This window comes from Corvus cornix, chromosome 3 (assembly GCF_000738735.6).
Source record: "Corvus cornix cornix isolate S_Up_H32 chromosome 3, ASM73873v5, whole genome shotgun sequence".
NCBI lineage: Eukaryota > Metazoa > Chordata > Aves > Passeriformes > Corvidae > Corvus > Corvus cornix.
The window spans coordinates 21,440,921-21,455,344 of NC_047056.1; the positions used below are offsets into that span (position 1 = coordinate 21,440,921).

Below are 14,424 nucleotides of genomic sequence, written 5' to 3' on the forward strand. Positions count from 1 at the left end.
TATCATTGGAATGAGTTTCAAGGGTGTTACTGCCCGGATTGATTAGTTTAACTGGATAATATCGCCACTGAGTAGTAAAAATTACAGTCTTCAAGGCATTATATTTTTATTTGCCCTGGAGAAACTGGGCATCTTTTCTGCTGGATTGAGGTTATTTCAATATGTAGAGAAAATAATCCTCTAGAAAGAATTTGAAGTGTCTTGTGCTGTATGCATCAAAACCTAGTCATTACATAATGTTATGTTTCACATTTCTTCAATCCTCATGTTTTTGTTTAAAGACTGCTTACAGTTTACCAGTTTCTTGGGTTAGGATCCTATTTTATGTGTGAAGTTACTGTTAATTTAAGTTAAACTGTTAGAATCAGTCAGGATTGTGATTCAGAGTTCTTCCTAAATTGTATTTATTTCCATTTAACTAATCTCCAGAAACACTATAAATCTGACAAAACTGGGTAATTTTTTCCTGAAAGATTTCCAAAAAAAGCCCCAACAATGTGTGAGGTCTTTTTTCCTCCCTTCAGTTCTAAAGAAACTCTTTTTGGATTAAATTTTAACATCTAGCATGTCAGTATTTTTTAATCTTATTTAACAGATTCTTAATTTCTGTAACAGTAGCACTGCTGGTTCCTTAGGCAGAGGGCAATATTATCTCTATGCAGGTTGCCAGTTTTCATGTGTGATATAGGTTAATACCTACTTTGTAGACCTTTCCAGAGTGAAAAGTCCATAACCCGATTGCTGCATGGCAGAATGCTGGTGTGGGCAAGTGTTTTCTTGACATTTCCCCACAGCATCATTACAGCTTGTGAAAGTGTTCCAAAATTAAGCTTAAGCAGGTAGTGATATTAGGACAGCTTTATCTCTGCAGATTCCGACAGAGATTATTTTCCTGTGTATGTGTTTACAGTCCATTAGATCTAAAAGTTGCACTCTGTGTTTCCCAGCCACTGGCAGGAAAGCTGCTGTAGCTGCCTCCAGATTTCTTTGTCTTTCCATTCGTAGCTTGTTTCTGAGGTGTCAGGATGCGGTACGCAGGCTGTGTATCACATTTTCTGAGAGGCATATTTACAGTATTTTTGGTATCTATGAGTTTGATCCCTGGAAATGACTATGAAAAACTGAAGGTGAAGAAATGAACTGCACTTTGCATTTTGATGCTAGGGCCTCTGTTATATCACGAGGGGAAAAAGTCTTTTCTATATTATATATGAAAAATGGAGATCTGCTCTTTCAAAAGAAAAAAACAAATCCTGCTGCCACTTTGTTTTGAACATAAGCATGCAACGAGTTTTAAAACCCCAAAGTCTCAGGCAGATCAAGAGGAAGAATGCAGGGTCATCAATTGAAAAGTGCACTGGGCTGCTGGCTGCTCACGGTGAACTTTCAGCTGCCTTTTTCATAATTGTTCTGTGAACTTGTTGGAACAGTTCTCTTTGGAAGGAAAAAAAAAAGCAGCCCTCCTGACTGTTGTCTGCACTGCACATACCTTCATACACCTACCTATTCATTTGTCTTGTTTAGTAATAAATCAGTTGGCAGGAATGGGAAGTGAAGTGGAATCTTTGGGGTGAGGCTCTGCCACTTCACTAGGGATCATGTTCTTTACTTTCAGATCGAGACCCTTTATATGGTTTTGGCGTGGTTTCTGCTGTCTCTTTCTCCTGTCAGACCACCCAGCAATGTTGGTTTTCCAGAAAAGCCCCCTCAGTGTAGGAGATCTTAATATAATGCTATGTTTAATTACCTGACTTTTAAAAAAATCCAAGTGCTCGTTAATTTGGATACTGTTGTTCTGCAGACCTCAGGGTTCTCTTTTGTCAAAAGAGGCAGATGGGCCTTAAAAAGAAAAATTCCAAATTTCTTGCAGATAACTTTCATAACATCTATCACAAAGAAAACTGTCTGCTCCAGATGTATACACATTCCTAGTAGAAGTCAATTCTCTTTCCTTGCACTTTTCCTCTGCCCTCCATTTGTTAGGCTTTCCAGCATCTTGGATAGTTCCAGCCTCAGCTCCTCCTAAGGTTGTCAACAGCAGTCTCCTTGGCCCAGGTTGTTCAGTGAGCTAGGGTTTTACACCTTTGGAAGTAATTCTTGTAGCAGAAATACTTGTTGTTGTTTTCCAGCTCTGGCTTAACACAGCTATTTTGTATGCAAGAATTCATACTGAGTATCTTTGATTCTCATTCCTTCTCATAGGAATATTCCTTTACATAGAAAATGTAAATCTGGCTTCTTTCCCACCCCCTCTTCACTAGCAAACTTGCATGGTGCTCATTTGGTGCGTGTGCACACAAAGGCAGATTATGTGGGGTTTTTTGCCTTGGGCATCCACAGTATTCCTTAATAGTTTGAACTACTTGAATCAGCCTGGAGGAAAAGTCCTTATTCTGCTGTTAAGGAAAACACATTCATGAGACAGGAGTGTCTTCCTTGTCCTTCTGCTTACTTCATGTATTGAAAAATGTTTTCATAAACTTTGCTCAGTGACACCAGACAGGACATTGCAGTGCAGGTGGCAAAGTAGAATTGCAAAACAGGTCAGTTTACCAAGGGACAAAGCTGGGGAATATGGCATCAGCTCTGATTTATTCTTCCTGAAATGATCCTGCTGATTTCATGCTGAATTGCCCCCTCTGAGACTTGCGTTAAAAAATTTGTTTCAGTGCAGATTATTGGAGTAAACTCGAATTTATTATCTAAGGAATTCAATGTTCATGTAATTTACAGAGTTATTTTAAGCCTATTGCTTGTGTAACAGTGTCCTAAGTCCTTGAATTTGTTCCATCTCTGCTTTTGTCCCGATTAGGTGTCTGTTTTGTTTGGATTTAATTCTTCAAGGGCAAGGGCTTTTAATGAAAATGTGAAGAATTTTAAAAGAGCTGAAATTGTGGATGTTGTTTTCTGAAGTGGTTGAGCTAAAGGAGTCTTAACTGGTCAGCTTTGGGCTCTGTAACAAAATTTAGCAAGCAATTTACAAAAAGTTATTCTCTGTTCCATAAGGAACTGCCAAGACGTGTCTTTGGCTGGGTAAGAAAGAGCAGTATTCAGTGGAAAGGCCATAGAACCATTTTCCTGTTTCAGTTGCAAAAATTGTAGCAAATGAAGTTCTAATACTTTTTTTTTTTCCCCTTGTTCTTTTATTTCAGCCAAGACAACATCCTTTTATACTGCCTCCTATGCATGTCCAGTGTGGAGAACACTACACTGAAACACATAATTCACAAGGTACTTAGAGCATATATTTTGCCTTTAATGTACTTCGATTTTATGTGTATTCAAAGCAGCTCCTAAGCTTTGTGTCTAGATTTATAATGCCATCATGGTCAAATGGGAGCTGCTGCTGCAGGAGAACTAGCAGTTTTATAGTTAATGTTGCAGTAAGTCTTCTGTTTCAAGTCCAATTTCAGTTTTCAAATTTCCTTAAAATATCTGTGTATGATTATATGGACCTTAAACTTGGTATTCCAGTTCAGTGAGCTGAAAAAATAATTTCTAAAGGGAGTATGATGGCTGTACTCAAAGGCAGTGCCAGCTGGGGCCAGGGAGAGAAACCGAGTGAGGAAAAAGGAGACAGCAAAAAGCTTTTATTGTAGGAGAAATCATAATGTTCCGTCCATGAAACTGTATCTGTAGACAATCTTTTCTGCTGATTTTTCACCACCATCTGCCTGTGTTGTTAGCCTTATGGACACAAGGAGGGTTAACTATTTTTACGCCCATGTTTGACAAATAAATTCTTTAAGAGGTTGTGCCAGGTTACTTTGATCAAGTCTGGGAATGGAGCCCAGCTCCTAAACACCTTCAGTCTCACACCCTTAACCACCCCACCTTTTGGAATACACATAGCCAGGTCTGTTAGGCTGTTCTTTGCAGTTCATGAGAGGTACAGCTGAAGTGCTCTCACGAGCAGAGGAACTCTCAGTCACACCTGTTAGTGTTTTCAGGTTGTGGGATCTGACTATTTTTAAGGTAGAATTTGATAGGTTTTGAAGGAGCCATTCAGTAGAGTTCCTTGCATACAGTAGATGTGACTTAGTGGCTACTACTGGTTTATTGTGAAGGTGAGGCTGTGAAGGATATTCTCAATTTTAGAAGAATTGTCAAGTTCCCTTAGGTTTACAACACACTTTTCTATATTTTCAAAGAACTAGCTGATTTCTTGGGGAACTGTTACTTTTTTCTTACAAGATTTTCAGCAGAGAGAGTCTTGCATTAAAGTTGTGACCCAGGGATATGATCTTTACTGTCTTGATTTCAGCAAAGATATGCTTTGCTGAAGTATTTAACATTCTATAGTGCATCTGTAGGGTGGTTTGTTATTTGGGGTTTTTTTTTCTTTTTTTTTCCCTGAGCTTTGATCACCCAGCTGTGTCATACTTCAGATCCTCAAAACTGTTGATTGGTCTAAAGTAGGATTTCCAATTTCACAGTCCTCTGCTACTATGAATCTCAGACAGCTGTGTATCAACAGAAGAGACAAGAGAATTTTTCAGGTTAACTGTATGCTCGCAGCGCTGGAGTTTTAAGGTGTCAGCAGCAGTCAACCCTTCCATGATGCTGAGGGAGGAGATGCCCCTTTATTCTTCCCTGCCACCTCAGGCAAAAACACTTCCTCTCTTTCCTCTTTCGTGTTTCCCACAAGGATCTGAACTGCTACCATATTTTGCTAAGTGTTGGGAGTGTTTATGTTAGTAGCTTTGCTTTAGTTCTATTTCAGTGGCTCAAGGATGCTCCCAAGACCGAATGTTCCCTGCACTTGTGCACTAAGCTGGCTCTGTACTCACTGCTGCAGACTGCATTTGAAGTTTTGTTAACAATGGATGAGTCCTTGTGGGTTAAAATTGTCAACATTTCTCTCTCTGCTCTACACAGATAGCATTTTCCATGGAAATGAAGAAACTTTCTACTGTAGGTCTCAGACCAGTTTGGATAGGTGTCCAATGGACTTCAGCTACTTGAATGGTAATGGACCCAATGGGAGTGTATGCAGTGCCCACAGCATGAACTCTCTCAATCGCTCACAGAACTTCATCCAGGCATCTCCAATGTCCTCAAATCTGAGCATCCCGGGAAGCGACATCATGAGAGCAGACTACATCCCCAGCCACAGACATAGTGCAATCATCGTCCCATCTTACAGGCCAACTCCAGATTATGAAACTGTCATGAGGCAAATGAAGAGAGGGGTGATCCAGATGGATAGCCAAAGTCAATCTTTGAGGAATCTCAATATTGGAAACACACATGCTTATAACCAGCCGGAAGACCTAGTTTACAGCCAGCCTGAGATTCGAGAGAGGCACCCTTACACGATCACCTACGGGCCCCAGGGGGGTGGCTATAACAAGCCTGTGGCCCCATCTGACCAAATGAACCCTAACAATGTTGCTCAGAATAAGACAGCAGCCAGTGCCATATCCCACACGGTCAGCACCCCAGAACTTGCCAACATGCAGCTGCAGAGCAGCCAGAGCTACAACACTGCCCACATGTTAAAGAACTATCTCTTCAGACCCCCGCCTCCATACCCACGCCCGCGTCCGGCCACCAGCACGCCCGACCTGGCCAGCCACCGGCACAAGTACGTCAGTGGCAGCAGCCCTGACTTGGTCACTCGTAAGGTCCAGCTCTCGGTGAAAACCTTCCAGGAGGACAGCTCGCCGGTGGTGCGGCAGTCACTGCAGGAGGTCAGCGAGCCCCTCATGGCCGTGAAGCATCACGCGGCGGTGAACAAGCGCCACAGCCTGGAGGTCATCAGCAATATGGTGCGTGGGATAGAAGCCATGGCCTTAAAAACTTTGAACGCCCCTCTGCCACGCAGGAACACTTTGCGGGAGCAGGTGCAGCCGGAAGAGTCGGTTCAGATGGGGCACGAGGTTCAGCAAGTTCCTCATTACCACCACAAAAAGACATTTTCTGATGCCACAATGCTGATACACAGCAGTGAAAGCGAAGAGGAGGAAGAAACCCAAGAATCTGTGTCTCGGATAACAGCCCTCCATGAGAACATGGAGTACAGTGCTCAGCTGCAAGCTGCCTTGGCTAGAATACCAAATAAACCTCCTCCAGAGTATCCTGGGCCTCGTAAAAGTGTCAGCAACGGAGCACTGAGGCAGGACCACGTTAGCATTTCTGTGGCTGTAGCCAGGGCTAAGGCCATGAGGCCAGGGCCTTCCAAAGCCATCAGTGTCTCTCGAACTGATCAAGTGGCAATAAATGGGTCTTCCCTGGGGCCCTCTATCTCAGAGCCTGACCTCACCAGCGTGAAGGAGCGGGTCAAGAAAGAGCCGGTCAAGGAAAGGCCCGTGTCGGAAATGTTTTCTATCGAGGACAGCATTATAGAAAGAGAGATCATGATGAGGGTAAGTGCCTTCCTCTGTTGCGGTGGCTTCTTGGAAATTAGTAATCACACAGGTCAACTTCCGTATCAGAAAACTGTTGGGTCAGTAAGCTCTGGGGAACATGTGGGTGGGAAGCTGTGGATTTGCTTAAAGTTGGGAAATGTGATATTAAGTGCCACATACAATTTGGTTTTGTGGGCCTTCAAGGGGGCTGATCCCATGCACTGCTTGGGCTTGTCTGTTTCCTCAGCTGTGGCTCTTTGGCTGCTGGCCAGACCTGTGTCTGACCCGGTTGAGGATGCCACCACCCTGGCAGCAGTGCTGGCTGGAGGTAGGTGGCAGGGCATGCAGCCAGGGACGAGAAGGCTGATGTCAAAGCCCCCCTTGATGCCTGCTTCCCTTCAGGATTTGAGGGCAGGGCGAGTCTGGAATGTGTTTGCTGAGATGGGTGGGAGGTTGTGTTTTTGGCACTGATGTTTTATTCCTCCTTTGCAAGGATGTCACGTGAAGTATCACATAATAATGGCAACTCAGGATTTTTTGCAATCAATCTTTAATTCCGTTTCCTGCCTCTTTATGTAACATAGTTGTCTGAATAAAACCCTGGTAGCTCTAGAGTATGGATTGTTGGTTTTGCCAGTAACTGAGGAACCGGATATCTAAATAGAGAAGCAGCAGATGTAGAGGCTGTGTGGTTGAGCATCTGGATTGTTTATTTTTTTAAAAATGCACTCAAGTATGAGAAATAGGGTTCTGTTAAACTTGCAATGAATTTAAAATAAGAAGTATTTAAAGGCAATGACAGAAATATGAGGGGTGCTTATCACTTAGTGACCTACATATGTAGCTGCTCTAGTGCTGTGAGCAGTACAGATGCAGTCACAGAAACCAAAGTGTATGCTGTAGTTCTTGTTTTCAGCACTGAGGTCTGAAACAAAAACAATTCCTGAAACAAATTAATAAAGCACCTAAATGGTCCAAAGCAGAAAAGAGTTTGTACTGTACAAGATCAATAACTTGCTAGATTTAAATACTACTGTATATTCAAGAAATTTTCTAAACATTATTCTTGTCCATTGGGCATCCTTGTGCTGATGTAATTGTTAGCAATAAAGCCTGAGCTACTAAATTGCAACATGGAGACTGAATTTAGTCCTTGCCAACTCCTAAACTTTAAATTTAAATTAAAACTTTAATGTAAAATAGATACTTGACTATAAAACATAATTTTTCATTAATGAATAGACATAGCAATAAGCATGCATATGCTCTTTTGATCTTCTGAGGAAAGAAAAATTAGTGAAAAGCAGGAGCCTACAGGATTTTAGGATGGAAATGAAGGTGGGAAGAGATCTTAGATGTTTGAATATTCTTGCTCTGCAATAGCCATTCAGATCACTTTGATCAAAAGGTCCCTTTTTCTGTTGTTGTTTTGAAAGTAAAGGGGTAGCCTTAGCATTAAGCTTTTAAGGTGGTTTCAGCCTAGGTCAGGAATCTTGACATGTGGGGACCTTCCTTTTGTCACAGAAATCAGGTGTTACATTAATGGTAATTTGGTGACCATGACCTGTTAAGCACAGACTTTCTTCTCTTTCACCTTTGAAGTAATAAAAATAACATTCCCAAACAAAGGAAAAATACTTGCATTTCCTGCTTTCTGGAAGTATAAAAAGAAGCCAGAGTGGTTTGGATGTTTGTTTTTTTGCTTAGTGCTCTGGAGGAACCCAGTGGTGAGGAAAAAGCTCACAAGCTTTTGAAAAATCAAGCCATTTACGTATGTCTGAGGGCATTCAGGTTCAGTAGTGTGTTTCTAGGAGCTGAGCTTGGCCCATCTGGTGACCACAGCTTCCATATGTGTGCTGAGAACCAGGCACCCCTTCTGCTTATCCCTCCTTCCAAATCCAGCAGAAAGAGCTGTTAAGGAAATGGAATAAAATATTCCTAATTTGGGTACTTCTGGAGATGCTCTGTCTTTTTTGATGCTTCAGCTCCCAGTGGCATAAGGAGGGGGCAGCAGGATGAATTTAAAATTCATGCTCTGGTTCTCCATACCATATTATGATTCATGAATATGATAAATAATATCCCTCCCTGGCTGCTGTTGCATTCAGTTTCTGGGACATGCAAGCTCAGTTTTTAGTGCAAAATATATCATGGGTGCTGTTTGAATCACCATAAAAGCTGAGTGCATCAGAAGACTCCTCATTTTAAGTATTACCATCACAGAAGAGAAACAATGGCCTGTGTTTTAGTGCTTGTTATAGATTGAAATTACTGCTTTTTAAAAGATGCCCCAGGTATCTTGGCTTTGGTAGTGCTACTTTAACGTAACAGGGTGATGCTTTCTGCGTCCTGCATTCAGAATAACGTCTGCAGGAAAATGCTTGAGACTGTATTAGTGGCGTGTAAACTGTGTTACGTGCTGGGATTGCTTCTTTGAAATTAAAATTTTGTGCTCATGTAGGAGCAGGCCTTTGAGGAATAACAGGAAGAATAGAGGTTGTATTTGAATTTACGATGCTAATGGTGATCATCTGCATTCCTTGGCCAGAGAGTTGCAGATTTTGGAGATTAAAAAAACATTCCAGCATTTTACTGGCATTATAAATAATCACACAGAGATGAAAACGTGCCTTTTCTTGCCAAAAGAATCTAGAAAAGCAGAAGATGGCAGGCCTGGAGGCCCAGAAGAGGCCCTTGATGTTGGCAGCACTGAACGGACTGTCAGTTGCTAGGGTTCCAGTGCCGGAGGACAGCCAGGATGAAGTTGCCAAGGTGCCAATGGATGAGAGGGTAAGATGGAGCCTCGTGAAATGTTGCTTGTTCCCTTTGTTCCCAGCAGCATGAAGTATCTAAAATACTAAAATTTGATTTAAAATGTGAAAAAATGTTCTCTTAAAAGTTTTCAGAGCCATTAATGCAAAAGGTCTGTGGCTAACACTGGTATGTCTTTGAATGGAGGCAAAGCATTAAATGTCTTGAACATTTACTGAAGTCAGTGAAAATGGAGGCTCTTCTCTGTTTCACCTGACTTTACAATGTCGTACAAGATCAATCTGTAAATCTAACACTTAGCACAGTTTTCACTTGGTCAGGCGAAGTTCTGCAGTGCTCACCCATAGATACTGTCTTTCATGTTCTGATACAGCTGAGGAGTTTGGTTAATGTCTCTAATGGGATTAAATTTAAAAAAAAGAAGTTGTTTGCCTCCTGATGTCTGCACACACGAGTGCGTGCGTGTATATGGAATTTCAGAAATTAAAAACAGTTGCTGCTCTTAAGATTTGAGAAGCAAATTTGCAAAGAATCTTTCTGGTTTTCTGGATAGAATTTTGCAACCTTGTGTTGTCTGATACTCAGGGAGCAGCACTTCACCTCCACCTGTCAGTATGTGGGGTTGTGTTCAACCACAGACATTGCATCCTTGTGAGTTAGGCAGTATTTTGAACATGTGGGCCCCATCACACTTCTTGCAGTACAATCTTCTTCCGGAAAAAAAAATTAAAATATCTATTATGTTGAAATTGTGTATTCGTACTCAAATTCTTACTGAACCAAGATTATTTAGCACAGGTTTGCTTTTTATGCTATCGGTCTTCAAAAATGTGGAGGTGGAATGTAAAACTGAAAAATTTGCCTGTGGTTTCATTTGGTAGAAATAAGTGTGTAATACTTCCTCAGATAACTGCAGAAGGAGTGAGTGAGAGAATGCTATGGCTGTGTATTGGAATTCAAAGAACGGATGGATGGGTCTAGTGGTAAATGTTCTTCCCAGAAGCATTAATGGGGTTGGTGTTCCTTTTTGTTAAATCCTAGTGCAAAATCTTCAAGAGGAAGCTGGAAGAGGGGATGGTGTTTACAGAGTATGAGCAGATTCCAAAGAAAAAGGCAGATGGGATCTTCACCACTGCTGCCCTGCCTGAAAACACGGAGCGCAACCGCATCAGAGAGGTCATTCCTTATGAGGAGAACCGAGTGGAGCTGGTGCCGACCAAAGAAAATAACACAGGCTACATCAATGCTTCACACATCAAGGTAAAAGCCTGCTTGAGTTTTGCTTGGCAAATGAAGGTGTGCTAAAGCTTTGTTTGCATTTCTGGCTGCACAGCAGCATTTTCCTTACCTTTGGAGCTTCTGAAAAGGTTTAGGATGCATCATTATACCTTTGTGTGTCACCATGGGCATCTCTGAAGTCCCCTATCGACTAACATGCATAAGTTGATTTAACTGCTGGAGACTGGGAAGTCATTTTAGAGAGGCATCCTGGCTTTTTTGTGCCTACCTCTGCCAGCTTGTTGTGGAATGGCTTTATTGGTTAGTGTAGGAAGAGGCGCCATGTTTATTAAACCTCATGAAAGTGCATTAGATCAGCCACAATACCTGCAGAGTGAGAAAGAAATTTTTTTAAGTATGGACTGACTTACTAATAAGATCCCTGCATCTCTGACTGGAAACTGCATTGAACTTCCATGTTTCAAGTCATATTTTTAACAAGAAACTTCAGATTTCATGTTAATTCAATATAGAAATAATTAAAGATATGATCTGACTGTATTTACAAGCATGGTCAGTTTCAACAGTGAACTATGCTCCAGTGACTGCAGATGTTTGTTTTTCTTTAAGCTTCCAGCAGTATTTGCAAAGTCCTCTGTTGGCTTTTACTGTACCCTGAGAGAAGTAACAGAAATTGCCTGCATCAGATGACAGATTCCGTTGTAAGAGAGGGTTGTCTGTGTTTTCTCATTGTCAAAATCCAAATTAAAACGAAATAATTCAAAAATAATTAATAAAACATCCTGTTAAATTAATATTTTCCTTGAGTAAAATCCTTTTAAAAGTTTAAAGACTCTTGGTGGCCTTGGCTGTGATTTACGGTATTAAATCCTGGTGGTCCAAAACAATTTCTGAACCAGGATCTGGGCAGTTTATCACTTTTCTGCATAGCCTGGTAGGAAGCAGATACTGAGTTTTAGCATAATCAGACATTGCTATGATGATGAATTTCTGAGCCCAGAATTTTCCACCTACAAATTAGGTGGAGGGGAAAAAAAAAAAAGATATTCCTAAATGATGCCATTTTCCCTGGCTAATTTTGAGTCCACATTTTATCTTGTGTGTCGCTGTTGGACACAGACACATCTTGTGTCCATAGAGCACCCAGGAACAGGCAGCAGTGTTTTGATGCCTGACAGAGGGCCTTGGCAGGGTTTTCCTCCTGCACTCGGAGCAGCGCTTTCAGAAGCCAAGCAGATGTGCTTTTGCTTAGAAGGTGAAATTGCATCTGTGAAATTTACCTCAGCAGCACACTGTGTGTCTGTGTTTTCAGCCCAATATTTAATTTTTAATTTCCTGCAGTTAGGGCATTAGAATGCAGTAAACATTCCAGGCATCCTATTCCCTTCAGACTATTTATGGGCCTTTCATGTCATGTGCCAGGAGGCTGGATATTTGGACCAGAAGTCAGTAGACAAAGAAGACTCCTCTGTCATCCTGATAAGATCCATGCCTGGAGGATTCCAGCTCCCACTGCTTGGTCTGCAAGCACTGCAGTTTTACAATAATTCTCTGCTTATTTACCATGGATTGTTGCTGTTAGATGCAAGGATCATCATCTATACCAAAGAGAAAAATTGTAATTAAATTTATGGATTAAGCAAAAAGGTTCTTAAGAGCACTTCATCTGACTGTTTGGGCCAGGTCAGTATTGACTTAGAAAGCTCAGTAACACTGTACTAGCACTCATGGCTGCAGACCATCAGTCCAAGTGCAGGATGCTGTTTAGGGCTGAGAGTTTGTATTAATTCCCATCTAGTACAAGAACTTGAGAAGTCTGCCTGCTTTAGTCTTGCAGTTTTTAACCATCATTCAAAAACGAAAATGCTGCATAGTATGAAATAAAGAAAAGGAGCTGATGTACAGGGTTGAACTGTTTTCAGTGAAGTGAGAAACTTGTTGTCATACAAAAACTGTGCTATTTACAGGTGTAAAACCCCAAGCATCTCAGCTTAATAAACAGTTGTTTGACTAACAAGTAAATTGATTCTATTTCTGAAAATGTATTCAAAGACTTGTACCTCAAACACAGTGTATGGTTGAACCTGTCAGAGTAATTGATTGTTCCTTGTAGCGTTGTCTGCCAGTACGTTGATATTTATGGATGTGTCAGCATTTTTGTTGTAAATCATCTTCTCTGGGATTTATAACTTTGGGAGAAGTGGCTCTGGGCTAATAAACAGAATTAGGAGGCCTTAGCCTGAGAAGGAAAAATATTTCAACTTTCCAAAATAATTAGTTCATCTGGTTCTGCTGGTAAGCGTATTTTTGAAATGATATGTAGTAGTTCTAAAAGCACTTTGGCTTTTTACGTAAAATGTTAAAAAAAATTTTTTTGTAAGCCTTTTCTGATGTATAGCAAATTATGTGTCATAAAATTACGATTTTTTTATACACAAGTGATTTTTTTTTTTTTAACTGTCTCTGTCAGTTAAATGAAGCTGTGTTTTATACTGGCTAACTGCAAGGTAATGCTGGCTCTGTTGAGGGCACTACAGAATTTACAGTGTGTAAATCTGTGTGTTAATACTTTGAAAAGAATTTCATTACATGTCATGCAAATACACAAGTATTTCTGTAAGATGTGGTTAGTAAACCAGTTGTGTATTGGGAAATAGATTTACATGACTACAGCTTTGGATAATTTAAATTTCTCATGGTGTTTGAAAGCCATTTAATGTAGCCAGTTTAGTGGATTTACTTTATGGTAGTTTTTAGGTTCTGAACTGAAAAACCCAAGACAAGTGAGGAAGAGTAACTTGAAATGAAGCCTGTCTGGATCTCATCTCTAACTGGCAACAGGCCTGTCAAGCTCTGCTATGTGCAGCGTGTTGGCATAGCTGCATCTTCAGCAGTGACCAGTGTAGGAAGAGGCTGTTTAATAAATCACTTTTTGCCTGAATGGAAAATAATTGAGGGCAGTCTGAACCAGCAGAGGCCTTTAGCTCGTCAGGCACAGTGTCATTTGTGTTCAGGCATTCTGCACCTGCCCTGTGTTAATTTGCAGCAGGGCAATGCCTTTTTAATGCATGTAGGCACCTCCTCTGGTCCTTAGCTTTTCTTTCATTCTTGGTCTGTCACCAAGCCCAGGGGTGTCAGTCAGCTGCTTATTTGTACTTAAGCCATATCAGACACAGGGCCTCAAAAAAATCCCCAATTTTTTTTGTTTGGTTGGTTGCTGGTTTGGTTTTTTGTTTGGTTTTCTTTTCATCTGTATGATCCAGATGCAATGGCAAGAAAGATAGACAGCATTTAGGCCAAAGCTTTGTTTATGGGCATCAAGACAGGATGTGGAAACACTGAAGGTTATGTTTTGTCAGATTTGCTCTTATCAAGAGGATGATTTTTGTTCATAATTCTGAACAAAAGTAGAAGAACAAAGAAGTAAAGATTTCACTGTAGTCTCTTTTGTTTAAAAGGCAGTTCTGGCACAGACGCTGCTGAGAATTTGGGCCCTGACTGGTTGTTTCTTTTTCCCTCTCTCCCAGGTGACTGTAGGTGGAGAGGAGTGGCACTACATTGCTACCCAAGGGCCCCTGCCACACACATGCCATGACTTCTGGCAGATGGTGTGGGAACAGGGGGTGAATGTTATAGCCATGGTCACAGCTGAGGAGGTACGTGAAACCACAGAATAGTTCTTTCTGATGTGAGCAAATCTCCTGTTATCATCACCTCCCACTCCAATAACCTGTTCTTTCTATCAACATCCCCTTTTCCTCTGGCTCTGTTTGAACATATGCCTGTACTGCTCTCATACTACACTTCCTAACTTTCTGACACTCAGCTTGGCAAGTGCTAAAGCGAAACAAGCAGGAGCCCTCCTTCCTCCTGCTTGGGCCAACCCAAACAAAGATGTTTCCATTGGAATGTGAGAGTGCTGAACTTGCTCCTGGTTAAAATGACAGAGATTTCCACACCGTCCAAGGCCAGTTCTGCATACCATCTCTCTTATCAGCTGAAAAGAGACCAGGAGCTGTTATTTCCATAGAAGTGTCTGTGTAAAAAAAACCCAAAAAAAACC

The 14,424-nt window shown here is 41.2% G+C and overlaps 1 protein-coding gene across 2 annotated transcripts in view; it reads left to right on the forward strand.

The window, feature by feature from the left end:
* Window positions 1-14,424, forward strand: part of PTPN14 (protein tyrosine phosphatase non-receptor type 14) — a 110,958-nt gene that overhangs the window by 84,825 nt on the left and 11,709 nt on the right. The window contains exons 12-16 of one of the 2 annotated variants that reach the window (XM_039569730.1): window positions 3,153-3,231; window positions 4,879-6,368; window positions 8,997-9,140; window positions 10,164-10,382; window positions 13,889-14,017. In XM_039569730.1, coding sequence (XP_039425664.1) covers window positions 3,153-3,231; window positions 4,879-6,368; window positions 8,997-9,140; window positions 10,164-10,382; window positions 13,889-14,017 — 2,061 coding nt within the window. Of the gene's footprint in view, window positions 1-3,152; window positions 3,232-4,878; window positions 6,369-8,996; window positions 9,141-10,163; window positions 10,383-11,783; window positions 12,737-13,888; window positions 14,018-14,424 lie in introns of those variants that run through there. The other variant, XM_039569731.1, reaches the window with a different exon arrangement.